Here is a 24622-nt window from a genome sequence, read left to right as displayed (position 1 = left end):
TTCGTGAAAACAGCATCGATTTATTTACTTCTAATCAGACGTTAGCAAAATTCCACCTGAATAAGAAACTTTCATTTCAATCTTAAATAATTTAAGATATAATTATATCTTGTAAACTAAAGTTAACATAACATATTTATGAAAGTCATGTCAAAATCTTAAAAAAAAAGTCTTTTTTCATTTTATCCCAAAATTGTGCAAATCCAGCACGTTCATTAAAGTTTAAAGTCCTTATAAAGTACTGAGCTAATGTGCGCTCACTCCTATAAATATGTGGACGTCCCGTATTGGGACGGGCCTGAGGTGCAGCTGGACACGGGGACGTTGTAGTGCCTGTCGTCCTCCGTGAGCAGCGTGATGGTCGGCCACGTGCGGGCGTGGTCATTGGGGTAGAGGGTGACGAACTCCTCGCTGTCGCTCTTGTAGAGTCTGTAGACCCGGATTGTCTGCTGCAGGGAGTAGCCCAGCAGGAACATCTCCACCTGCGGAACACGTGCAGGTTATTCTCTTTATTCTCTATTTCAGCAATAATGTGACATCTAACTGGGGCAATGATGGACTTGCCAGTCCTGATTACTGTTATTATCGGGGATTAATAAATCTCTAATAAAGTGTCCTGAATGGTGAGAAACCGCAGTAATATATATATATATATATATAAATAAAAGAAGTGACCTGCTCCAGGCCACCGCTGACCCCCACGAGTCGCAGGTGGTTGGTGAAGAGGCTCCTGGGACAGCGGGAGGAGTCTCGGGCGAACAGCAGGCAGCAGAACTCCGGGACGTCCTCGCCGCGCTCCATGGCGGCGTGGAGCCCTGCGGCGGTGCGCAGCATGAGGAACTTCAGGGCCTCCAGGAGGCCGTACTCCTCCTCCTGACCCCGGAAGACCTGCTGGCACGCGCTCTCCCTCGCCTCCGCGTCTGCGGCGTGGACCACCTCCTCCCACTGCGGAGGGACACACCATTCACACTCATCAAGGTGAAATTTAAATAATGCCTGTCCCAAATGATCCAGAGCTTCACTGAACATCCAATGTTGGCCTTCAAGCCTGGTCGCTGAGGAACATTATTCTGGAGCTGCAGACTGGTGAACTTCTCCAAGTTTCTGAACCTACTCCACCAGCTCCACCAACCTGGCAGCCTTTTCACTGCTATATATCTACATTCTGTAGAAATAAAAGAGCTCTTCGCTTCGTTGCTTCTCAACTTTCGGACCTTTTTTGTTCGCCACGGAGCCAGATTGAGTGTTCTATAAAGGAATGTGTTCCTTGCCGAGGGAAAGTTCAACTGCTCTCCACTTTGTATTGTTTGGGAACATTCGCGATTAGATATGCTGCATTTAGTCTCGGCGCGCGCGAGGGGGACGTTACCCGCTTCTTCAGGAGGTGAAGGTAGTGCGTCATCTGCTCCACGGCTGCCCTGCCGCCGCCAAACGGAAACCTCCACTGACCAATCAGGTCCTTCTCAGGGCCTTTCAGTTCCGAAGGCCACTGCGCCCGAGGACAGAGGAGGACAGCACTTCACAATTATTTCGTGTAATAAAAGGGCCTCCGGTTTTATTTTCATTTCCACATTCAAGTTGCATGAATTCTGGGTAAAATATTACTGCAACATTCCTGAAGGAGAAGGTGGATTAGTCGGTCAGGTTTGTCCAGAATTAGAAAGGGAACGTGATACCATCTTGATGTCACAGTTCTGCATCCAGGTGGGAAGCCGGTGGGACTGAGCGAGCAGCTGGAAGAGGGTGGCCCTCAGCGCACAGTAGTTGTCCCCACGCACTCGGCGCAGACCCTCAAACTCCCGGGCGACCGCCTCGTAGCCCTGAAACACACCCCACGCCGAGGGGCCGTCAGAGCGAGGACACCGGCGTCCGGGACGCGTCACTGTTACCAACGCCCGACCTTTCTGATGAGGACACTCTTGGGGGTGTTGCCCCTCCACTCTCTCTGGCTGTAGGACAGGATGTCCACGGGGGCTGCTACACTGCAGGGCTCCTCGCTTAAAGTCACTGAGAAGAAGAAGAAGAAGAAGTGCCACATGGCTCAGTCTCACGCCTGAAGGCAGATTGGTGAAGTCCAGCCAGACCGTGACTAAGGGACGTGTCCACTCACGCGTTGTCTGGTTCCCTAACCGTGTTCGGTCTTTCCGCTCCTCTTCGATTTCCTCCTCACCCCTGTAAAGGTCCTCTTCACTGGAGAAAGGACATTACGAGAGAGGACACCGAAGGACAGTGTCAGAGGGGGACAGGAGATGCCGTAAATAAAACAAGATGCGAGGAAAATACCTGTTTTCATCGTTTGTCAAGGACGTTCGGTCCACGTGGTCGCGTCCCCCTCGCGGAGATGAAGGCTCGGCTGCTGAGGCGGTCTTGTCCATGGCTGGGCCGTCTCTGGGCTGCCGAACATTATTCTCGCGCTGTGGTTGTCCTGCAAACGGCTGGTGTCTCTTGGCTGTCAGGGTCTCACCCTCCTGTCTGCCTGTGTTCTGGAAGCCTGAACTGAGACATGAAATGACAGAACAGCGGTGGCCTAGCGGTTAAGGAAGCGGACCCCCGTAATCAAAAGGTTGCCGGTTCGAATCCCGATCCGCCAAGGTGCCACTGAGCAAAGCACCGTCCCCACACACTGCTCCCCGGGCGCCTGTCATGGTGCCCACTGCTCACTCAGGGTGATGGGTTAAATGCAGAGGACAAATTTCACTGTGTGCACCGTGTTGTGCTGCTGTGTATCACATGTGACAATCACTACACTTTAAAAGAAGGAGACGGTTGCTCGAAACACCTTAAAAGACCTGTGGGAGCCCTGGACACTACGTTTCCAGGGTGTAAAGCATTTGACAATGACAAACAGCTTTTATTAACGCACTGATGATCTGCGCGACACCTGGGCGTGTCATGTATGGCCAGCTGTCAATCAAGCCTACAGGCTCCTCCCCTTTTATACTTTGTTCATTAAAACATCGTTGATGTTCCTCTTCTGGGTGACAGAAATGATTACACGCGCACAAAAAGTGCTGGGTGGGCAGTTAGTCCCGCCTCTCCAACATACAGATAACTAGGTTTACAAAAGCGTCAATCATGCGTCAATTTCACCGACCTTTCCGGAACTTGGAAATACGTTTATTTCGTACTCCAAACCTTTTCATGGCCTGGAAAATTCTCTGTTCAAATTCCACGACTTTTCCAGGTTTTTTGTGACTGTAGGAGCCCTGGTAAGCACGGAAGACAGAAATGCGGTGACACGGCCCACACCCCTGTATTGTAAGTAGTGCCAGGAAATTAAAGTGGGGGGGGGAAAGTGATTGTGAGACACTGCTGCACAGCAAACTGTGTCAAGGTGAAATGTGTCCACTGTATTTAGCCCTGGGAGCAGCGTGTGGGGACGGAACCTTGATCAGTGGCACCGATTACGGATCTGCATCCTTACCTGCTACATTTACATTTTCAGCATTTACCAGACGTCCTTATCCAGAGCGACTTACAATCAGTAGTTACAGGGACAGTCCCCCCCTGGAGACACTCAGGGTTAAGTGTCCTGCTCAGGGACACGATGGTATTAAGTGGGATTTGAACCTGGTTCGCTGGTTCATAGGCGAGTGTGTTACCCCACTAGGCTACCACCACCCTACACCAGACCTGCTAGGCCAGCGCTGCCCCAAATTAAGTGCAGACGTGTGATGGGTAACCTGTGTCAGGGTGTCTCGGTACTCTGCTCGATTTGGGGAATTCCAGCGAGACGTGAAGTCGGATTTAGGGACGTGCGCACCTCGGAGGCTCAACTCGGGTTCTTTTGGGGCGCTGCGGCTCTGCGGGTTCCTCCGTTCGCCTGCTGGTCCTGGTCCTGGTCCGGTCGGGGTCCTGCCCAGCGGGCGCGGCCCGCATCGCGCTGCACCTTCACCGCTGCTGCATTCTCGGGCCCTGCGCTGAGAGCAGCGATTCGTGGGTTAAAGCAGTTCTGTCCCCCCGCACCGCCGCCTGCCTCTTTCAGCTGCTTATAAACGCGCAGCGAGTCAGAAAAATCACAACCGTTTATATCAAAGGACACGTCTGAAGGAACGTCGTGTTTACACACGTACACTTTCAAAAGCGAGCAGCGCTTCCGGCTTTTATTCGAGCGCCCAGGCAGGTGAGCACTGATCGACCACGGCGGTTGAGCGAATTAGGAATAAAATTGTATATTTACCGGTTTTAAAAACCGAATTACAAGTAAAACCGCCACCAGGAAACGCACGACAACCCGATGAAATCCAAACGTTGAGCAGTTCCGGGTTCGGGAGGATTCTGGGAAATGTAGTTTTATGATGAGGCCTTTACTATATAGACTCATACCTGTACATACACATACCGTTGACAGAAAACCGTGTTTTATATGAAAGCTAATAAAAAATAAACACACATATACATTCATACATACATACATACATACATATGTGTTTATTTATATGTATCTTTGTCTCTTACAGGTCTCTTAAAGGTCTCAGTCTCATTGGGATTGGGACACACACACACAAATACATTATATATATAATGTACATTTGGGACAACAATACCACTTTTGTGACGAGATAAATACATAAAAACCATTAATCATTAGATTTCCTTAAAATATTGATCAATTGATGGGGCTTCTGGACGAATAACCATATTTATCTTGGTGCCATAGAAGTACTCTCACATTCAGCATTATGTTTCTCCTGTTTTATCGGCTCTCTCTGCGACACATAACTGTTCTGTGATAATCCCCAAATAATTCTTCTGCTTCTACGTACTTGCTTTCAGAATGGAGTTTGCAGCAGTTCCCCATTTCCTACCGCTTGTCTCCAGTTGACAGAAAGCCCGATGTGACTTTTCTGAATGTTGCTTCACTGGTTAAATGTGTTTGCCGTCTGTATGCAGAGCTGAAGGTTGAACCCTCTCTGGGAAAAGGAACGTCGAAATAGACTGAGACTGAACATAAACTCGTTGTGATTTCTGACCCCTCTGTACAACAACGGCCCACTGTCCCACACACGAAGTCCACTAGATGGCAGGAACTACATTCTTTGTCCACATCAGTCCCCACATGTCTCTTGAGTCCTCTTAATGTGCATTAAAAGGGCTTGTGGTAGTGTCCTAGTGGGTGAAACACTCACCTACAAACCAAAAGAACCCGAGTCAAAGGTTCAAACCCCCTCTTAATACCATCGTGTCCCTGAGCAAGACGCTTAACCCTGAGTGTCTCCAGGGGGACTGTCCCTGTCATAAATGGCATACATGTAAATGCATTGACTTGATTTGATTGTGCTTGCGTATGTAATCAGTGGCATTAGGAGGCAGTGTCAGTGGTGGCCTAGCGGTTAAGGAAGCAGCCCCGTAATCATAAGGTTGCCGGTTCGAATTCCGATACGTGCCACTGAGCAAAGCACCGTCCCCACACGCTGCTCCCCGGGTGCCTGTCATGGTGCCCACTGCTCACGAAGGGAGATGGTTAAAAGCAGAGGACACAATTCCTTGTGTGCACCATGTGCTGTGCTGCTGTGTATCACAATGACAATCACTTCACTTTAAAAAAAAAAACACTGTAGCTGCAGTGTTTATTAAAAAAAAAAAAATTCTATGTATGTAATCTTTTTCACAACACGTTGTACTTGTGCAGCTCTGTATGTGACAAACACATCTATTTTCACAATTAAAAGGACATTTCCAATCATAAATGTGGCTTCTAACTGAAAACGGACAGCAGCGCAGAGTCAGACGTCAGAGGTCACGTGTTCCCCACCGGAAATGGGGGTCCCCTGCCCCCCATTTTTTTATTACGAGCCGATTCCAAGCGTTGCACAGGACGTCGTTTATCCCAAAGCCGGGGCATGCAGAATATATTATGAAGAATAACTGTGTTTCGCACATAGTAGCATCGCTAAGGCATTACAGATGCGTGTCTTTATATTGCCTGTGAAAAAATAAATAAAATGGTGGATTTGAAGAAGACGTCTGAGGAAGCGTCCCGTGACCATCGCTCAGTATCTGCATGTGCTCGGTTAATAAGCAGGTTTACGCATCGCGGTTAAAGCCCGCTGGGCATTTCTGACAGTGGGCGACGTGATCTGCGGTTGCCGTTGTGCTGCCAGATACCGCACGATAATCACGCCGAAAATTGTAATATCAACGATAATAATAATAATAATAATGAAAAACGACGAAACGTAGGTCTCAAAAATAAGCCTAAAAACAGTATTGGGTTTAGGACCACCTGGAACGGAATATCATAAGTCGAGAAGGAATGTTGCTATGATGCTAATGATTTTAATGATGCTATAGAGCTCGTTCAGATATCCCTTTTCTTACAGTGCCAATATTAGCATTAACTACAACAACAAACCGGTTTTGTAAATGACCCGAAAACACAAGCAGCGTAGATGTGTCGATATAGCAGACCTGGCAACCCGCCGTCATTCCACGCGGCCTGTCCCTTTAAGTAGCCCCGCCCCCGCCCTGCCGCGCCCCGCCCCCACACCGTCGTATCTGAAGGCGCTGGAGCGGCGCTCATCTCGCTTCGGTACCAGCAGCCATGGCCGAGATTAAAACGGGCATTTTCGCCAAGAACGTCCAGAAGCGGCTGAACCGCGCCCAGGAGAAGGTACGGCCGCCGGCGGGTGTCGCCGTCCCCCACCCGGTTCTCCGGGCCGGGAGCTGTCCGTCGCCGCTGGTGCTGAATAGGATGTGAATGGGGATGAGGAGGATGAGGATGATGAGGATGATGCAGGTGTTCGGATGCGTCGCGGGGCTTTATCGCCCTTCTTTACCTTCTTCTTCAGCTCCGTCGTAATGAATCGTACGAACGTCGGTTTCGTGTGCGGTTCGTCCCTGTCCGTCTCCCTGCAAGGTCAGAGCAGGGGTGGCGGTGGGGGCTGGGGATGCCCCCTCTGCGGATGGAGGGTGGAGGGCCGGATGGAGGGATGGAGGTGATGCTGGAGCCGAGAGGCCGAAGGCGGCTGAAGGGTAAACAGATCTCCCCACTGTTCCCCCGGCACGACCAGAGCCGCACTAAGAGGATTGTTTTTCCTTTAATATCCTCCCGGCCTTGGAGGGTGAAGATCAGCCGCTGCGAGCGGCCAGACACCTCAGCTGAGCTCCCTGGGACGGTGTGAATGGAGCGGTGGTGGCCATACATGAGAAGTCCTGTTTTAATCATGAATATGTGACTCATGGGTGTCTGGTTCAGCTCAGGCGCAACGTGACACCTGGGGCCTGGACGGATCACATGACTGCGGGGAGACACCGGCGCTGTTAAGTCGTCCTGGAATCGGCGGGGTGACGTTTTTAAAAGGCCGGCTGGAAATGTGAACGCACGCCGGCCGCAGAGTTTTGCGGATGAAAATCGTGCTTGGACGGCGAGCGGGGACCCGGCGGACAGGGGCCCGGCGTCCGGTCCCCTGCTGCTGCGGCGCCTGAATATTTCATGGCAGGGTTGCATTTCCAGACCGGGTCCTGTGCCTCGGTCTAACGCCAGAGCGGCCCTGAGGATCTCACGGCAGGCGAAATCAGGGCTGGTGTCACAGTTGCAGCCATACACGTGAATTCACGCATAACGAACACATTTATACTTCCTCCATTTACCAGACGTCCTTATCATTTACATTTACAGCATTTACCAGGCGCCCTTATCCAGAGAGACTTACAGTCAGTAGTTACAGGGACAGTCCCCCCCTGGGGACACTCAGGGTTAAGTGTCTTACTCAGGGACACGATGGTAGTAAGTGGGATTTGAACCTGGGTCTTCTGGTTCATAGGCGAGTGTGTTACCCACTAGGCTACTACCACCCAGTAGTTACAGGGACAGTCCCCCCCTGGGGACACTCAGGGTTAAGTGTCTTGCTCAGGGACACGATGGTAGTAAGTGGGGTTTGTGGTGGGGTTCTGCTCCTTCGTGAGCATCTTCAGATTATTCTACATAAATGGTGCTCTCGTCGGTGAAAAACGTGGCAGAATGCAGAAATATGTGGCCTTCCAGTGTCCCTCTACCGGGCCAAAACAACAGCGTTGTGCTGTCAAGGGTACGTACGCTGCCAGGAGACGATTATTCCTTCATCCACGAGGAGGCTTTCATCGATTCAGGCTGATGGACGATTCATTAATCTCATCTGGAGAACCCTGCAGCCTGAACAGAACATTTCAGGCCCGGGCGGTTCCGTCCACATCATCCGCGTTTCTGCGGCTCTAATGCCCACCATGGGGCCGGCAGGAATAATATTACACGTTACTGTCGTCATATATCCCTGTCATGAAAATCAATTATGTACGAGGGCAAGAGTTGACTGTTCCTGTTTTGGACCAAATTCTACAATAAATCGACATTTTATTTAAATTCATTTAACGGCCTCCGTTTCTCCACGACTACGTTGTTAATTGCTCTATTATAGATCTTGTAATCGTTGTAAATTGTTGCGCTGAATAATCTGCGGTTGATATTTAGACGAGGTTGCGGTCGATTGCGAGGTCACCGGGATTAGGAACGTGTCGGGTCGGATCGTTCTAGCGACTCGTCCTGTGGAGCCGACGGCATGCCGCGCCACTCGCCGGCACCCCGTATTCCCCGCCCGAGGACAGCAGGACCTGCGGAGACCCTGCGTGTAGCGCAGATTACAGCACAGCGAGCTGATAGACAGCTGGAGAGACCGCAGATAACATGCTCTTCATCAGTACCCCCGCTGGAGGGGGTTCTGCAGGTTGAGATCAGTGACTGGTGATCAGTGTTCAGTAAATCATCACAATAGTGCTGACATGTGATGGTACTGCATCACCTGAAGTAGAACCCTCTAGGTGGGTTAGTAAACGTTTATCCTGTAATAGAACCCTCTGGGATGGTTAGTAAAAGTGATAAAAAAATGAAGTGATTGTCACACGTGATACACAGCAGCACAGCACACGGTGCACACAGTGAAATTTGTCCTCTGCATTTAACCCATCACCCTGAGTGAGCAGTGGGCAGCCATGACAGGCGCCCGGGGAGCAGTGTGTGGGGACGGTGCTTTGCTCAGTGGCACCTCAGTGGTACCTTGGCAGATCGGGATTCGAACCGGCAGCCTTCTGATTACGGGGCCGCTTCCTTAACCGCTAGGCCACCACTGCCCCTCTAGGTGGGTTAGTAAACGTTTATACTGTAATAGAACCCTCTGGGATGGTTAGTACATGTGTATACTGCAGTAAAACTGGAATAAAATCTGCATCATTCAAGCTGGTTGTAGGATGTGGCACCAGGCCACCATTTTCTTGTTTTACTCATGGCTGGCAGTGGGAGGGGCCAGGGGAGGCCTGCTCTCTCATTGGCTGGGGGAGCAGTGAGAGCTGGAGGTCTGTCTCTCCATGTTTCACTCTTCACCCACGTCGCCCCTCCTCCTCCTCTCCAGTGCTGCGCCTGTTACTTGAAGTGAGGAGACGTTCTCCTTCACTCTTCTGCTGGTGTCAGCTGACTCTGAGCTTGTTCCTGATTGGCTGTGATGAACCGAATCTGTTTCTCCTCTTCAGGTCCTGCAGAAGCTTGGGAAGGCAGACGAAACTAAAGATGAACAGTTTGAACAGTGTGTCATCAACTTCAAGAGACAGGAGGTAAGGTCATCAGGTCAAAGGTCGTATTCATAAATGATGCACTTGCATATAGTTTGTTCGGCCGTTAGGACACCTTCACCACACGCTATTTAAACAGCCCGTGAGTTGTTGAGCAGATGAAAGATGAAGATTACCATATTGCCATAATTACTGTTGCCGCGATTACTGTTTCACTTAATGAGCCTGTTCAAGGCGGGATTGGGGTGAAACCAACCTGGAGGATACATTTGTGGGTACAAGCCAACTTCCCTCAGATAGACACAGTTCTGCGGATGCTACGTTAAAGAAAGAAAGTCTGAGACAGATTACTGTCATTTTCACAGTTTTTTTTCAGTTTTGTATGATTAATGTACGCCACCTCCTGCGTTGTCTTGATATTCACCTCCAGTGCCTCCAGTGCATCAGCGTATTGTTTTCCAGACGTAACCGTACCACGTTTTGCCAAAAATGGTAAATTCCTGTAATCACCAAGGCAAGTATTTGAAGTATTTACATTTACAGCATTTACCAGAACCTGGGTCTTCTGGTTCATAGGCAAGTGTGTTACCCACTAGGTCACTACCACTACTTTTGTTGTTCCTGCGGCGATACATCCGACCAATCAGCAGAGAGAACGTTCTGGCGTGAGAAAGGCAATCGAACCAGGAGGAAAACGATACAAAACTCTCCAACTGATTCGGACCCAAGCAAACAAATTAAGGTGTAAATGTGCCCTGAGAGGGGACGTGTGCAGCAAAATAATCGGGTTTAAAACTAAATTGCCAGAAACTAGCCTCCGTTTCACCTCCTCAGCATCCATTTTCACGTATCTCTCACGAAAATTAAAACTCATCACTTGACAACAGTGGCCAAGAATTGCAAATCAAATGAACATTTGATCAGACAATATTACCACTCACTGAAAACAATTGTACAAGCTCATATTCACCGACCGATCGTTCACTACGTGACCCGTTGTGTTGGGTTTGGGCCAAGATTTACAGCCTTACCACTGGCACAGTACCATTTTTTTGTATAGTATCGTGTGTGTGTTATCGATGGTGTGTACAGAACAGTACACTGCTAGTGCGTGTGTGTTGTATTGGAGTATGTAAATGATGTGTAGTGTACAGTGCAGTATGTATGTGTTATAGGTGTCAGGTTGTGTACAGTATAGTACAGTATAGTACTGTGTGTGTGCGTGTGTGTTGTATCGGAGTATGTAAATGATGTGTAGTGTACAGTGTACAGTGCTGTATGTATGTGTTGTAGGTGTCAGGTTGTGTTCAGTGTAGTACAGTATAGTACTGTGTGTGTGTGTGTGTGTGTGTGTTGTATCGGAGTATGTAAATGATGTGTAGTGTACAGTGCAGTATGTATGTGTTATAGGTGTCAGGTTGTGTACAGTATAGTACAGTATAGTACTTTGTGTGTGTGTGTGTGTGTGTGTGTGTTATATCGGAGTATGTAAATGATGTGTAGTGTACAGTGCAGTATGTATGTGTTATACGTGTCAGGTTGTGTTCAGTATAGTACAGTATAGTACTGTGTGTGTGTGTGTGCGTGTGTGTTGTATCGGAGTATGTAAATGATGTGTAGTGTAAGGTGTACAGTGCTGTATGTATGTGTTGTAGGTGTCAGGTTGTGTTCAGTGTAGTACAGTATAGTACTGTGTGTGTGTGTGTGTGTGTGTGTGTGTTGTATTGGAGTATGTAAATGATGTGTAGTGTACAGTGCAGTATGTATGTGTTATAGGTGTCAGGTTGTGTTCAGTATAGTACAGTATAGTACTGTGTGTGTGTAGCAGAGTACACGTACGTACCGTAGAGGAGTTTAATCCCCACCACTCTCACCCTCGCTAATCCTGATTACAGCCCAGACTGTCACTGCTCCCAGTCCTCCTTTCGCTCTAGCACCTCCTCCTCTTCCTTTTCCGCCTCCTGTTGTCCTGCTGGTTGGGGGTTGTGCTTTATTCCCCCCGCTGTGTTCAGAGTGAGGGAGAAAAAGAGAAAGCTGCTGATTCACACCTCACTTTTATTTCAGATCATGTGACCGGTTGTGTTAATAAAGGGTCCTGTGGTCACTTCAGAACCATGGACAGCAGCAGCAGCTCATACAAAGTCAAATGTCAAAGTGAAGTGATTGTCACATGTGACAGCCATGACAGGCGCCCGGGGAGCAGTGTGTGGGGACGGTGCTTTGCTCAGTGGCACCTCAGTGGCACCTTGGCAGATCGGGATTCGAACCGGCAACCTTCTGATTACGGGGCCGCTTCCTTAACCGCTAGGGCACCACTGCCCCAGGACATGATGATGATGATGATGATGATGATGATGATGATGATGATGATGATGATGATGATGATGATCTGTTATGTGAACGATCGTGTTGTTTTATACAAAAACTTCTTACAATAAAGTGCATGTGTGTGTGTGTGTGTGTGTGTGTGTGTGTGTGTGTGTGTTAATCCCCAGTCTGAGGGCTTCAGGCTACAGAGGGAAATGAAGGCCTATCTGGCAGCTGTGAAAGGTGAGTCATCCACACACACACACACACACTCACGCGTAATCTTACAGTGTGCTCGTCAGCATGAAGTGCGCATGAATTTGAATATCCAATGACCTCTGTGTGTGTGTGTGTGTGTGTGTGTGTACAGCGATGCAACAGGCTTCCATGAATCTGACCGAGTCTCTACATGAGGTGTATGAGCCCGACTGGCACGGGAAGGATGATGTCATGACCATCGGCAAGGTAGGCGGGGCTCTGGTCCAGAATATGAATGCTGCTTTCGAGACTTAAATAAAAAAAACAGCATGATGGCAAAACAACAAACACAAAAGATCCGGTAACGTGACAACAATTAACGCGTCCACGTTAATGCAGGAAGACTTGTGTGTCATGCATGCACACCTATATAGGGTCCTGGTCGCTCATAACGGCAGCTGGGACTGATCAGGACAGATTATTAGTGTTTAGCAGTTAGGAGTTAGTTATTAGCAGCGCCTGGCCGTGACACCAACATGCATAAAATATAATTATTTATATTCCTGTCCAGCTTTTTGACCCCAGAGGAGTTGTTGTTGTAGTTTTTTATTTGACTCCCGCCTGCTGCTCTCCACCGAGATGCAGGACGTCAGTGTTCCGTTCTTGTTCGAGTCACGTGACTCGGGGACTCTCGCCCAGAGGCCGGTTCCCGAGGAGAAATGGTTCATGTTTCGTGATGGAGGCTCCTGCTCTTCCCTCTAACAGAGCTGTGACGTGCTGTGGGAGGACTTCCATCAGAGGCTGGTGGACTGCTCCATCAGCGCGCTGGACATGTACCTCACCAAGTTCCCCGATCTCAAGGTAAAAAGCACCTCCTCTGTGGGTAATATCAATACGAAATACGCCTGGCCAGATGGATCGTATTAAAAAGAAGACAGAAAGGCCTTTTAGCATCAGAAGCAGAAGAATAAAAAATACATTTTTATAGGAAACGGTGCAATCAATAAATATTTTAGCTTCTTCTCTGCTTCATGCTCTTCTGTATAATCCTGTGTGGAGAGCACACTTGTGGAAGTCCATGATGAAATACATTTGGATTTACATTTAAATTTACAGCATTTACCAGACGCCCTTATCCAGAGCGACTTGCAAACAGTATTAACAGGGACAGTCCCCCCCTGGAGACACTCAGGGTTAAGTGTCTTGCTCAGGGACACGATGGTAGTAAGTGGGATTTGAACCCAGGTCTTCTGGTTCACAGGCGAGTGTGTTACCCACTAGGCTACTACCATCCTTAAGTCATCTCTGGTCCAACATCATTCAGCGTCACCTGGTCATGTGACCTTGTGACTGTAAACGATGTAAAAAAAGTGTGGAGTGACACTGAAACGGATCAGACTGATGATGATATGGTGAGATACTGTAAACCGGCTCAGCCAATCAGAACGCAGGCCAGGTCTAACCGGGCTTCTCTCTGGGTTTCTTAACACACTTTTATTCCCTCAGGTGCGGGTTGCGAAGCGGAGCAGGAAGTTAATTGACTACGACAGCGCCAGGCACCATCTAGAGACCCTGCAGACATCCACCATGAGGAACGAAAAGAAGATTGCGAAGGTACGTGGTCTTGGTTTGAAATGTCTCATTGTACGGCTTTCTTTCTTCTCCACACCGCGTGAAAAGTCTGTCTCTGGTTTTCCGGTTGCCTGGTGACACGGAGTGATCGATAACCGTCAGCGCTCGGCTGTGCGTGTTGGAGCGTGTGCTCATGCTGTGTGTTTTCATAGGCGGAGGAGGATCTGAAAAAGGCCCAGAGAGTGTTTGACGACCTCAACGTGGGTCTGCAGGACGAGCTTCCAACTCTGTGGGACAGGTGAGGAACAGTGCCATGCTCTGGTCCATGCAGGTGGAGTCAAATCCGCAAAGAACCCCGAAAAGGCTCGATTTGGGATCAGGGCGGTGAGAGAAAAAGATCTGAGGGGATGATGGTCGTTGCTGGGCCGCAGGTGGAGAAGCTGGTGCCGCAGGAACACAGGAGAGGATGGCCACGCCCATCGTAAGGACACCGACAGTTGATTTCGATCATGTGAACTTCACTCAACATCTATGGGAGATATGGAGACTGGTCCTCTACTGAGTGGAGATGTTCGTGGGGAGTCCCTCCAGTGGAGGAAGAGTAGAGCCTGGGATGAGGAGCACTGATGGACCTGGTGCTGTTTCTCTGCGTTCGAGGCTCCACGGTGGAGCGCAGCGCTCTGGGCAGAACCGTGCCTGGACGCTGAGTGGAGGAGCGGCGGCCCGCTTACGTAATCCGTCCAATCTGCCGAGCCCTCCGGTGGCGTTTATTTATAACCCCTCCTGCTGGAATTACTCAGCACCTCAACACTTATCGCTGTGGGGCTGTTCCTGTTCATCTGGGAATTTCTCTGTACTGGAATCGGTGTCGATATCGATTAGTCAGTTTGGTCCTGTGTCCAATGCTGAATGTTAATTTGATTTATGAACAGCATATATTTGAAATTAAGTATTAATAATGATCCGGATTGTTGATTGTTGCTGAGTGCCGTTGGGAATATTGCTGTTCTTGAAGACGTCTCTGTGCTTCCTCTTCCCCTCTAGCCGAGTCGGGTTCTACGTGACCACCTTCAAGGACGTCAGCAGCCTGGAAGCGAAATTCCACCGGGAAATCTCTGTAGTAAGCAGCGCTTCCTTTTGATTTGTAGGACCGGAGTCCGGCGCTGCCCGGTTAGATGCTGAACTAGGGCAGGAGAGCGGAGAATGTCGGCCTGCTGTTATCCCTGCTGTGACGCACAGATTCCAGTTATACTTAAATTACACACACCGCCCGCCCGCCTTACTCGACACCCTCGCCATGTGGCTCCGCCTCGTGTAGGGAGGGGCTTCCCTTCATCAGCGGTCAGGTTTGGCCGGCATGAGGTGGAGCTTAATTAACTGGCCGCTGAGTGTCGACCATGTTGTTGGCTGTGATATTTGTTTCTACGTTTGACACATAATGACGTATTGCTAATGACATGTAATGATAATAATAATTCGGATGACTGTAACAGCCCAATGTGCTGTGCTGAGAAACAGAACATCATTAGTGAGGAATTTTGAAGTGATTTCTATTTGCTTTTGGGTCGGTGTAGGCTGTATTTCTTTTTGTACTGATTATTTCCCTTTAAAATATCTTGGTTATGTTACATTTGCATTTACATTTACGGCATTTACCAGACGCCCTTATCCAGAGCGACTTACAATCAGTAGTTACAGGAGACAGTCCCCCCCTGGAGACACTCAGGGTTAAATGTCCTGCTCAGGGACACAATGGTTGTAAGCGGGATTTGAACCTGGGTGTTCTGGTTCATAGGCGAGTGTGTTACCCACTAGGCTACTATGTGTAACATCTAAGAGAAATATCAGACAGTCTTGTCACAGTTGTCTGTGTGTGAGTGAGAGAGGTGGTATGTAAGTAAACTACATTATACACACACTCCACTTCTACAACACAGCCCAGGTAGTGGCTGTGTGTGTTATTACTTTATTTAACAGACGTCCATTTTGACATCTCTGTGTGGTTTGGGGAGGGGGGTCGAGTCTCTGGCGCCCACTACTGGAGTTGTGGTGCAGTGCAGGCATTTCTAATTTGCTGCTGGTTGCTCTGTGTTGGGGAGGGGCTTCTAGTGTTCGAGGTAAATAAGCAGGGGGTTCTAACGAATAACGAATTTGCTTTTTTCCACAGCTGTGTCACAAGCTGTATGAGGTGATGAACAAGCTCGCCGAGCAGCACTCCGACAAAATGTTCACCATCCAGGGAGCGCCCAGGTAACAAATGTGTTCAGTTCCGTTAAACGCACTTCAGTAATGTGGCTCATCTTTCATCACGTTGCCTCCTGTCTTTCTGACTGCAGGCGAAAGCGGTAAGTCGTGTGTAGCGTAGCCAGTAGCTGTGCTTTGAGCCGAAAACAGTGAGAATGTTCTGCTAGTTTTGTACTTATTGTCTGACTAGTGGCCCGCTAGTGAGAAACAATTCCAGTCGGTTCTTTTAAAACAGGATCAAATGAGGTTGAATAGTCTCCCAGGCTGCTTTCCTTGTTTTGCTGTGCGTTTCAAACCCAAGAATAGAGCAGCAGCCATTTAAAAATGTTCCTGATTCTCTATTGATTGTTCTGTGTTGTGACATTAATTGATTGCTGGTGGACATCACATTCTCTGACCCTCACATTAGCGATCACTGTGTGGCTGTGGAGTTTACATTCACGTTTATGGCATTTATCAGACGCCATATCCAGAGTGCCTTACAAATCAGTACTTAGAGATCAGGGGCCATTGGTTTGTCCTTCTGTGCACAGTGACTCAGGACCCCTGCGCCTGGCCCGGACCCCAACACCTCCAGATGATGAGAGCCCACCTGGCAGCCCAGAGGCCAGTCCCAACCACCTGCTGCGGCCCACATCACCTGGACCTCCGAGACCCAAATCTCCATCACAGGTACCAGGGAGTCAGATGGTAGGCCCATTTACACACACTGCTCACAAATACACATGTAGACGTCCTCATTTACACACTCTGCTCACAAATACACATGTAGACGTCCTCACGTACACACACTGCTCACAAATACACATGTAGACGTCCTCATTTACACACTGCTCACAAATACACATGTAGACGTCCTCATTTACACACACTGCTCACAAATACACATGTAGACGTCCTCATTTACACACTCTGCTCACAAATACACATGTAGACGTCCTCATTTACACACTCTGCTCACAAATACACATGTAGACGTCCTCATTTACACACTGCTCACAAATACACATGTAGACGTCCTCATTTACACACTCTGCTCACAAATACACATGTAGACGTCCTCATTTACACACTCTGCTCACAAATACACATGTAGACGTCCTCATTTACACACTCTGCTCACAAATACACATGTAGACGTCCTCATTTACACACTCTGCTCACAAATACACATGTAGACGTCCTCACGTACACACACTGCTCACAAATACACAAATACACACGTACACACACTGCTCACAAATACACATGTAGACGTCCTCACTTACACACACTGCTCACAAATACACATGTAGACGTCCTCACGTACACACACTGCTCACAAATACACAAATACACACGTACACACACTGCTCACAAATACACATGTAGACGTCCTCACTTACACACACTGCTCACAAATACACATGTAGACGTCCTCATTTACACACACTGCTCACAAATACACATGTAGACGTCCTCATTTACACACTCTGCTCACAAATACACATGTAGACGTCCTCATTTACACACTCTGCTCACAAATACACATGTAGACGCCCTCATTTACACACTCTGTTCACAAATACACATGTAGACGTCCTCACGTACACACACTGCTCACAAATACACAAATACACACGTACACACACTGCTCACAAATACACATGTAGACGTCCTCACTTACACACACTGATCACAAATACACATGTAGACGTCCTCATTTACACACTCTGCTCACAAATACACATGTAGATGTCCTCATTTACACACTCTGCTCACAAATACACATGTGGATGTCCTCATTTACACACACTGCTCACAAATACACATGTAGACGTCCTCACATACACACACTGCTCACAAATACACATGTAGACGTCCTCATTTACACACTCTGCTCACAAATAGGGTGGTAGTAGCCTAGTGGGTAAAACACTCGCCTATGAACCAGAAGACCCAGGTTCAAATCCCACCTACTACCATTGTGTCCCTGAGCAAGACACTTAACCCGAAGTTGCTGTAGGGGGGGACTGTCCCTGTAATTACTGATTGCAAGTCGCTCTGGATAAGGGCGTCTGATAAATGCTGTAAATGTAAATGTGTGTTCAAATCCCACCGCTGCCATTACAAATACACATGTAGACGTCCTCATTTACACACTCTGCTCTCAAATACACATGTAGACGTCCTCATTTACACACTCTGCTCTCAAATACACATGTAGACGCCCTCACGTACACACACTGCTCACAAATACACATGTAGACGTCCTCATTTACACACTCTGCTCACAAATACACATGTAAACGTCCTCATTTACACACTCTGCTCACAAATACACATGTAGACGTCCTCATTTACACAGTCTGCTCACAAATACACATATAGACGTGCTCATTTACACACATTTACACATGCTTCTCTCAATAACCTTAAGTTATAAAACGTGGATGGTTTCCAGAAAGAGTTCCTGTGTTGAGAACTATTAATTATTATTCATCTCATGAAGCTACTTACAATGATAACAATAGTGTGCAGAGCAGCCATGAATGTAAATAGAGGCAAATCTGAACAAATACGATTCATTAAACTGAATTTTTTTAGATTAGATTAGACTGTTCTAGTCTCCATTGAGACTCTGTACAGTAGGTGTGTCCTTTTGACTGTTCTCTCACAACTTTTTTGTTTTCATTTTTATACCTATTATTTCTATATTAATATATAGAAAGGTATTGTACCAAAACCTGCTGTTGAGTGCAAATTAACCAAGCGGCTAATTTGCACTCGTTGTGTTTCCCTCATGGTCTCAGAATGAAGACGTAAGTATACAGAGCGTGTAGAGTAGCGTACGAGTAGACCTCCCATCCCTGTGGACTGTCCTGTGTTTTCATCTCTAGATGAGTTTAGCGGCAGACAGGCGCTGTGTGTGTCTGCCTGTCCTCAGTTCCTGTGTGTGTGTGTGTGTGTGTCTGTGTGGTACTACTGCCCCCTCCAGCTAAAGAAAGGCCCCCCAGTGCCCCCTCCGCCAAAGGTCACACCCACCAGAGAGCTGGAACAGGAGCAGATTCTCGACCTTTTTGACAGCTCATTCCCAGTGACCACGCCCTCTGCACAGGTGAGCCTATGCATGCTGCTCTCAGATTGGTCTGATAGTGGCCTATGGACCTAATAATTCACATTATTGATCTTCATGGTTCTGTCCTGCAGGCCAACGAGAGACCTGGAGAATCTCTACTGGATCTGGACTTTGATCCATTCAAGCCTGACTCTGCCACGCCCATTGGGCAGACCCAGTCGCCCATGTCTCAGGTGGGTTCACCCTGCTGGCCTCTGCGAAGGCACACCAGGGCCCGATTAGCTTGAATAGCTAATTACATTTGATCCATAAGAGCAGCATTTAATTTGGTCCCTTAAAGTTTCCTGGCCACATTCATTTTAACGGCTGCGAGTTGAATGGGTTCTGCAAACCGAACGACTTCCTGTCTTTTCCTCCTCTAGGCTCTCCCATGGGATCTCTGGGCGGTGAGATGCTCTCTGTTACTGTGACTATGGCTTCACTTAACTGTTTTTTTTACTTAAATAGCACGTTTAAATCATTCAAAAGCCCACCCAGATGGGGTGTTTTTGTTCCAAATGTACCTTTGTGTTGTGGCGACGTTGCATTTGACGTTGCATGAATGTCATATGGTCTCATTAATTTGCAGGGGAATGCGGAGTCTGCACAACCCGTGAGTAGTGAACTTATTTACATTTACCGTTCTGAACATTCAGTCATTTTTGTTATATAATCTGCGACAGAGGATTTTAATTATATTGCCTCAAAAACGCGTCTGGGGAAAAGTACAATAAAAAGATGAGAAACTTTACAGGGTATCGTTTCCATACAACTCGACCTGTTCCATTTTATACTGTGTATTCAACTTTAACACTATTATGAGATTTTAGCACAAAATGTCATTTCCACCATTTAGATTTAGATTGCTGTCAAATGAATATGTATTAAAAAAATAACTCATTATATTCACTATCAAGATGTATTTCTAGATAAAGTCTAATTTTTTGTTAGATTTTCTGAAATGGCCTGTTATTGAAGAATTATACGTGTATGAAAATGTCCACACCCTGTCCATTTTGTTCATTGTCCTCTGTCTTCTGTGCTCCAGTGTGGAAATAAATGTCTCATTCTGCTCAGGCTACAGACGCCGGATTCACGGCCAACTGGGCCGCAGACTTCGGCACCCCTGCAGCAGGCATGGAGGGATCCACCGGCGCTGCCGCCCCTGCCACAGACGGCTGGCCCCCCCGCCGGAGGCTGGGGAGCCGAGGCTGCACCGCCCGAGGGGGACACAGCTGGAGCTGAGGTTAGAGGCTGGGACACCGAGCAAACCCCTCAGCCAAACCCAGAGCGTGATCCCTGTTGTGTGGTTGTTGGCCAGGCCGAGCAGGGGCAGGAGCTGGGGTCAGAGGGAGGCTGGGCAACAGGGGAGGCTGGGGGGGTTGCCGGGGAACCCGAGGAGTCCGGGGGGGAGGCGTCCATGCCAGGCATCATATTTACCAACGAGTTTGGCCAGGAGATCCAGGACACCACGGAGGGCAGCGATCTGCAGCTGTACCTTCTGCAGCAGAGTGCAGATGGGACTAGCGGGTGGGGCCTAGCAGGGCAGGGCGACGTGGAGGGCTCAGGGTCAGAGTACGAGACTGCAGAGGAGTGGGGTGACGCTCCAGGGCAGAATGGGGGCTGGGCCAGTACGGATGATGAACTTGCCTGTGTGGAGCAGCCTGGAGACCAGGAGGCTGCTGGTACGGGTCCGGGTGGTTTCGACGACTGGGGTGATTCAGGTGATGCTGGTGATGCTGCCTCCCCTTTCCCAGAGCAGGTCCCCACTGGTCAGTCAGAGCCTGGTGGTGAAGATTTCTCAGTGGAATGGGACCGTTCGGAACAAAATACATTAGTGGGACTTGATGTGTCGACCCCACTGGGTACATCTGAGACCTTCCAGGCTGCAGCAGAACCAGCCTCTGCTGAAACCACCCAAACTGTAGAATCATTTGGGACCAAGGACGAACCATTTGGAAACTCAGAGACAGACCCATTTGGGACCTCAGGAAATGACCCATTTGAGAATTCAGAGGACCCGTTTACAGCATCTGAAAAAGACCCATTTGAAAACTCAGAAGACCCCTTTGGAACATCAGAGAAAGACCCATTTGGAACCTTGGAAAAGGACCCCTTTGCTGATCAGGGAACTGAACTTTTTGGACCGCAGGTCCCAGCCGATGGACAGGGGGTGGATTTTGTGTCCGCAGTGGGCAACTCCAGTGGGTGGGCCGAGGATCCATTCGCCACCGAGAACTCCCAAGGCTGGCCAGGAGGCTGGGGAGGAAATGGACCAGGGAAGAACACCGAGAGTCCGTCCAACGGCTTCGCTCCTTGGGCCGACTTCCCAACTCCCACCGCGGCAGAAGCTGAAGTCTCCAGCAAGGGGTCCTGGCAGGAGGTGAGCGACAGCAGTGGCTTCTTCTCCTCCGATGGCCAAGGGGACTTCACAGCAGGCTGGGGTAGCGATGGGGGCCAGACCCTGGACCCGTTTGCCTCCTTTGCCAGCCAAACCAACCCTCCCGTCACAAGGTCCTCACTCGTGGAGGGCGCCACCGCTCCCAAAGAGCCAGAGAACTCGGACCTATCTGAAGACGAGGTTGCAAACCGGAGATACGGAAAGTTGTACCAAGAGATAGATACGGAGAGAGACGAGGTACCCGACTTCCTCCCCCCCTTGTAGCGTAGCATAGCATAGAAAACGGCAAGACAGTTCCCCCCTTTTCCCAGCCCACAGATGACGAGCACCAGCTCCCCCCCCCCCGCTACAATCTGTCCCCTGTGCCCCCAGGACCCCGTTTACAGCCTGCTGACCCCCGGCCCTCCTCCTCTCCTCTCCTCTGCTTGCTTGTGTGCCTGTGGGTCGTCTTACGGGGGGCTCGCAGTCTAATTCTGCTCTCTGTCATTCGGTTCAGGCGTCCAGTGCGTTTAACGGATTTCCTCAGGTAACCAGACGTTTGAAAGTCTTCTGTTTTCCGTCCCGGGTGGCAGGTTCCAGAGGGGACAGCAGGGCACAAACTAAGATCTGACGTACCTAGATCCGTACGTGCTGGAAACAGAATCATCCTTTTCTTCTAGATGGATTCTAAAAGTGCCACGTTATGTCACGTAGGGTGGTAGTAGCCTAGCGGGTAACACACTCGCCTATGAACCAGAAGACCCAGGTTCAAACCCCACTTACTACCATCGTGTCCCTGAGCAAGACTCTTAACCCTGAGTGTCTCCAGGGAGACTGTCCCTGTAACTACTGACTGTAAGTCGCTCTGGATAAGGACGTCTGATAAATGCTGTAAATGTAAAATGTAAATGTACGTAAGTTTAGTTTGTGCTCTTCTTCCTTCTTTACTGAGAGGTAGAACAAACGTTCTCAAATGTCCCCAGTGTTTCTGTCTCACTAACGGTAAACCCCCGTAACCCCTTTTCCTGAATGAGACGCGTGTTCTCCCCGCTAATCTCGTACAGCAGGATTTTGTAATGTTCTGGTTTTATGGACACTTGTGCAGTTCTAACTTTATTTTTCACTCTTGTCTTAAAGACGGATGCCGCTGCCGCTGCCGCCGCCGCCTCCACCGCCGCCGGCCCTGCATTCGTTGCTGATTTTGAGAAGATGGTGAGTAGTCCTGACGTTACTTTGTAACGTGCCTCCGTTTTTGTGCCTCCATTTGAGTCCCTTTCAGAATACAAAATAAGTATTTTTATCCACCGGGGAAATAGGAGTGAATTTACTCAAAAACACCATAAAAATAACCATAACGAACTGTTCAGAACAACACACATGCAGGCCGCGGAGAGATGGAGGAGGGACGGGACTGGGACGCGGTTAAAGTCCCAGTAGCGTGTATGGTACCTACAGCCAGTAACAGTACTGGTCCCGGTTCCTCAGGGTGGTTTGTCACGGGTTGTACTAGGACGTGCGCCACATTGACGCTGACATTCCTCCTGTGTGCATGGAAAGTCGGAGGACACGGAGGGCCCTGTGGCCCCTGAGGTCCCTGTGGCCCCCGAGGTCCCTGTGGCCCCTGAGGTCCCTGTGGCCCCCGAGGTCCCTGTGGCCCCCGAGTCTCCGGCAGATGCCGAGTCTCCTGCGTCCCCTGAGGCCACCGTGGCCCCGGAGGCGGAGGCAGCTGCGGCGTCTGAAGCAGAGGGGACTGAGGTCCGTGTGGCCACGCCCCCTGCTGGCACGGAGACCGAGGAACCTGCAGTCACCAGCCCTCCTGGAGACACTGCGGCTGTGAGTTCTTCTACTCAACTCTACCACCATCATCATCATCATCATCATCATCATCATCTCCACCGTCGGCATCTTCACCATTTTCAGCATCAGCGTCATCACGTCATCTTTCTCTCATTAGTTCCAAAATCTTCATCGCTGCTTTCATCATCCTCGTCATCTTTATTATTTTTAATCCTGTTGTTGTTTGGTTTGGTGTTTTTTGGTGTTCGGTGCTGCCGTGTACGTACGTGACCGTGTGTCAGAAAGCTCTAGAACCCGGGTGTCTAACGCCTGTTCTGTGTGCTGCATGGTTCCGTAGACCGCGGCGGAGTCGCCCGCGTCCGTGGAGAGCGCAGAGGGGGACCAGGCTGAGGTACGTCGCCGGGGGGCTTTTAACATGCGGCCGCATGTCCCTGTCGCCATGGTTACCAGACGTCCCCTCGCCTTGGTTTCTTTTTCCCCGGCCTGGTTCTTGTTATTTTTATATTATTTTGTCTTCTGACCCCTGTTATGTTGGTGTGTGTGAATTTGGGTTCCGTTTCTTTAAATGGTTTTTGTAACTGATCTGTTATGACCCCGCCCCTCTGTGGTCTGTGCTTGTCACCTGTGAACGGATTTTGTTTGTATGTGTAGATGCCACCGACTGAAGCCGGCGAGGCCGAACCGCTGAATTCCCCGACCCCGGTAACTATGGCTCGAGGCTCATGGTCGTGCGCGGGACTTTCACGTACGAACTCGGCTTCGTTACAGCAGCCCCGCCGCCCTGAGCGGGACTAATGAGTGACGCTGGGGTCACGGGCGGGACCAGACAGCCACATTTTACCCATGAACTTAACGAAACGCTATTTTAGGCCCGTAGCCGATCACATGAGCCGTGAAGGTGTGTAGGAACGTCTCCAGTCTCCAGTCCCACCACGGGCCCTGGTCTCCGCACCCAGCACCCTCATCAGGGTGGTTTTGGTTTTGTCCGTATGTTTTACGTGATTTCCCCGCCGCTGCGAGGCTAAACGTTTTCATGTAATGACACCTAACCTGCACGTCAGAGTGAGTGACGCTCATGTCTTCTGCGTAGGACGCTGCCGAGGACAAGGGGTCTCCCAGAGAAGAGACTCCGGTAAATACCCTTCCCCAGTGTCTCATCGCCGTCCCGGGGACCTGCTTTTGGGGCTTCATAATGCGGCCATAAGGAAGCATTATGAACGCAGCCCTCTGTGATGGTGGAACCAGTACATGTCCTGGTCAATGTCCCAGTCCCGCTGAGCATGATTCCCGGTGCCAGTATACTGCCAGCATGGTCCAGAATCCTGTTTAAACATCAGTTATTGGGACACATGTGAATGAGTGTGTGGCGGTCTTCATGGAGGCGGTATACGGACGGCACCCTCATTCCAATCCTGCGGTTCTCCGCGTTCTGTACACCAGGAACCGCACAAAGAGCCTTAAAGCGGCTTCACGTCCGGTCCTGGCCG

At 49.4% G+C, this 24622-nt stretch overlaps 2 protein-coding genes across 5 annotated transcripts in view; one reads left to right on the top strand and one right to left on the bottom strand.

Moving 5' to 3' along the window:
* Positions 1-4279, bottom strand: otulinb (OTU deubiquitinase with linear linkage specificity b). 4 transcript variants are annotated; one of them, XM_028975353.1, is made up of 9 exons: positions 4181-4279; positions 3764-3920; positions 2284-2496; positions 2111-2190; positions 1901-2007; positions 1677-1820; positions 1370-1489; positions 676-945; positions 1-482 (listed from the first exon to the last, which is right to left on the bottom strand). In XM_028975353.1, exons 2-9 carry the CDS (start codon positions 3877-3879, stop codon positions 264-266), a joined length of 1269 nt encoding a protein of 422 aa, XP_028831186.1. In that variant the 5' UTR covers positions 3880-3920; positions 4181-4279; the 3' UTR covers positions 1-263. The 4 variants fall into 4 exon arrangements, with proteins under 4 accessions (XP_028831186.1, XP_028831189.1, XP_028831187.1 ...); XM_028975356.1 differs by having other exon boundaries at positions 697-945; XM_028975354.1 differs by having other exon boundaries at positions 3764-3915; positions 4181-4269.
* Positions 4280-6463: 2184 nt separating this feature from the next.
* Positions 6464-24622, top strand: part of amph (amphiphysin) — a 22202-nt gene continuing 4043 nt past the window's right edge. Inside the window, exons 1-22 of the mRNA XM_028975539.1 lie at positions 6464-6613; positions 9502-9582; positions 12036-12090; positions 12218-12312; positions 12811-12906; positions 13552-13659; positions 13830-13915; positions 14662-14737; positions 15785-15867; positions 15954-15962; positions 16395-16533; positions 18654-18662; positions 18839-18958; positions 19051-19152; positions 19342-19365; positions 19548-19571; positions 20036-20198; positions 20248-21596; positions 22476-22550; positions 23473-23526; positions 23787-23837; positions 24226-24267. Of these exons, the coding sequence (XP_028831372.1) occupies positions 6545-6613; positions 9502-9582; positions 12036-12090; positions 12218-12312; positions 12811-12906; positions 13552-13659; positions 13830-13915; positions 14662-14737; positions 15785-15867; positions 15954-15962; positions 16395-16533; positions 18654-18662; positions 18839-18958; positions 19051-19152; positions 19342-19365; positions 19548-19571; positions 20036-20198; positions 20248-21596; positions 22476-22550; positions 23473-23526; positions 23787-23837; positions 24226-24267 (2910 nt within the window). The 5' untranslated portion in view covers positions 6464-6544. The remainder of the gene's footprint in view (positions 6614-9501; positions 9583-12035; positions 12091-12217; positions 12313-12810; positions 12907-13551; positions 13660-13829; positions 13916-14661; positions 14738-15784; positions 15868-15953; positions 15963-16394; positions 16534-18653; positions 18663-18838; positions 18959-19050; positions 19153-19341; positions 19366-19547; positions 19572-20035; positions 20199-20247; positions 21597-22475; positions 22551-23472; positions 23527-23786; positions 23838-24225; positions 24268-24622) is intronic.

This window comes from Denticeps clupeoides, chromosome 4, assembly GCF_900700375.1.
Source record: "Denticeps clupeoides chromosome 4, fDenClu1.1, whole genome shotgun sequence".
Lineage (NCBI taxonomy): Eukaryota > Metazoa > Chordata > Actinopteri > Clupeiformes > Denticipitidae > Denticeps > Denticeps clupeoides.
The sequence above is the reverse complement of the archived record's forward strand: the minus strand, read 5'-3'. Positions and strand labels throughout refer to the sequence as shown.

What these genes read in the sequence shown, in the direction of transcription:
- otulinb (XM_028975353.1), bottom strand. Translation starts at nt 3,879, where the DNA reads ATGCGGGCCGCGCCCGCTGGGCAGGACCCCGACCGGACCAGGACCAGG. An exon ending in GTTAGGGAACCAGACAACGC is followed by an intron (nt 2,008 to 2,110) that starts GTGAGTGGACAC and finishes TCTTCTTCTCAG; the next exon opens with TGACTTTAAGCGAGGAGCCC. An exon ending in TCAGCGGTGGCCTGGAGCAG is followed by an intron (nt 483 to 675) that starts GTCACTTCTTTT and finishes CGTGTTCCGCAG; the next exon opens with GTGGAGATGTTCCTGCTGGG.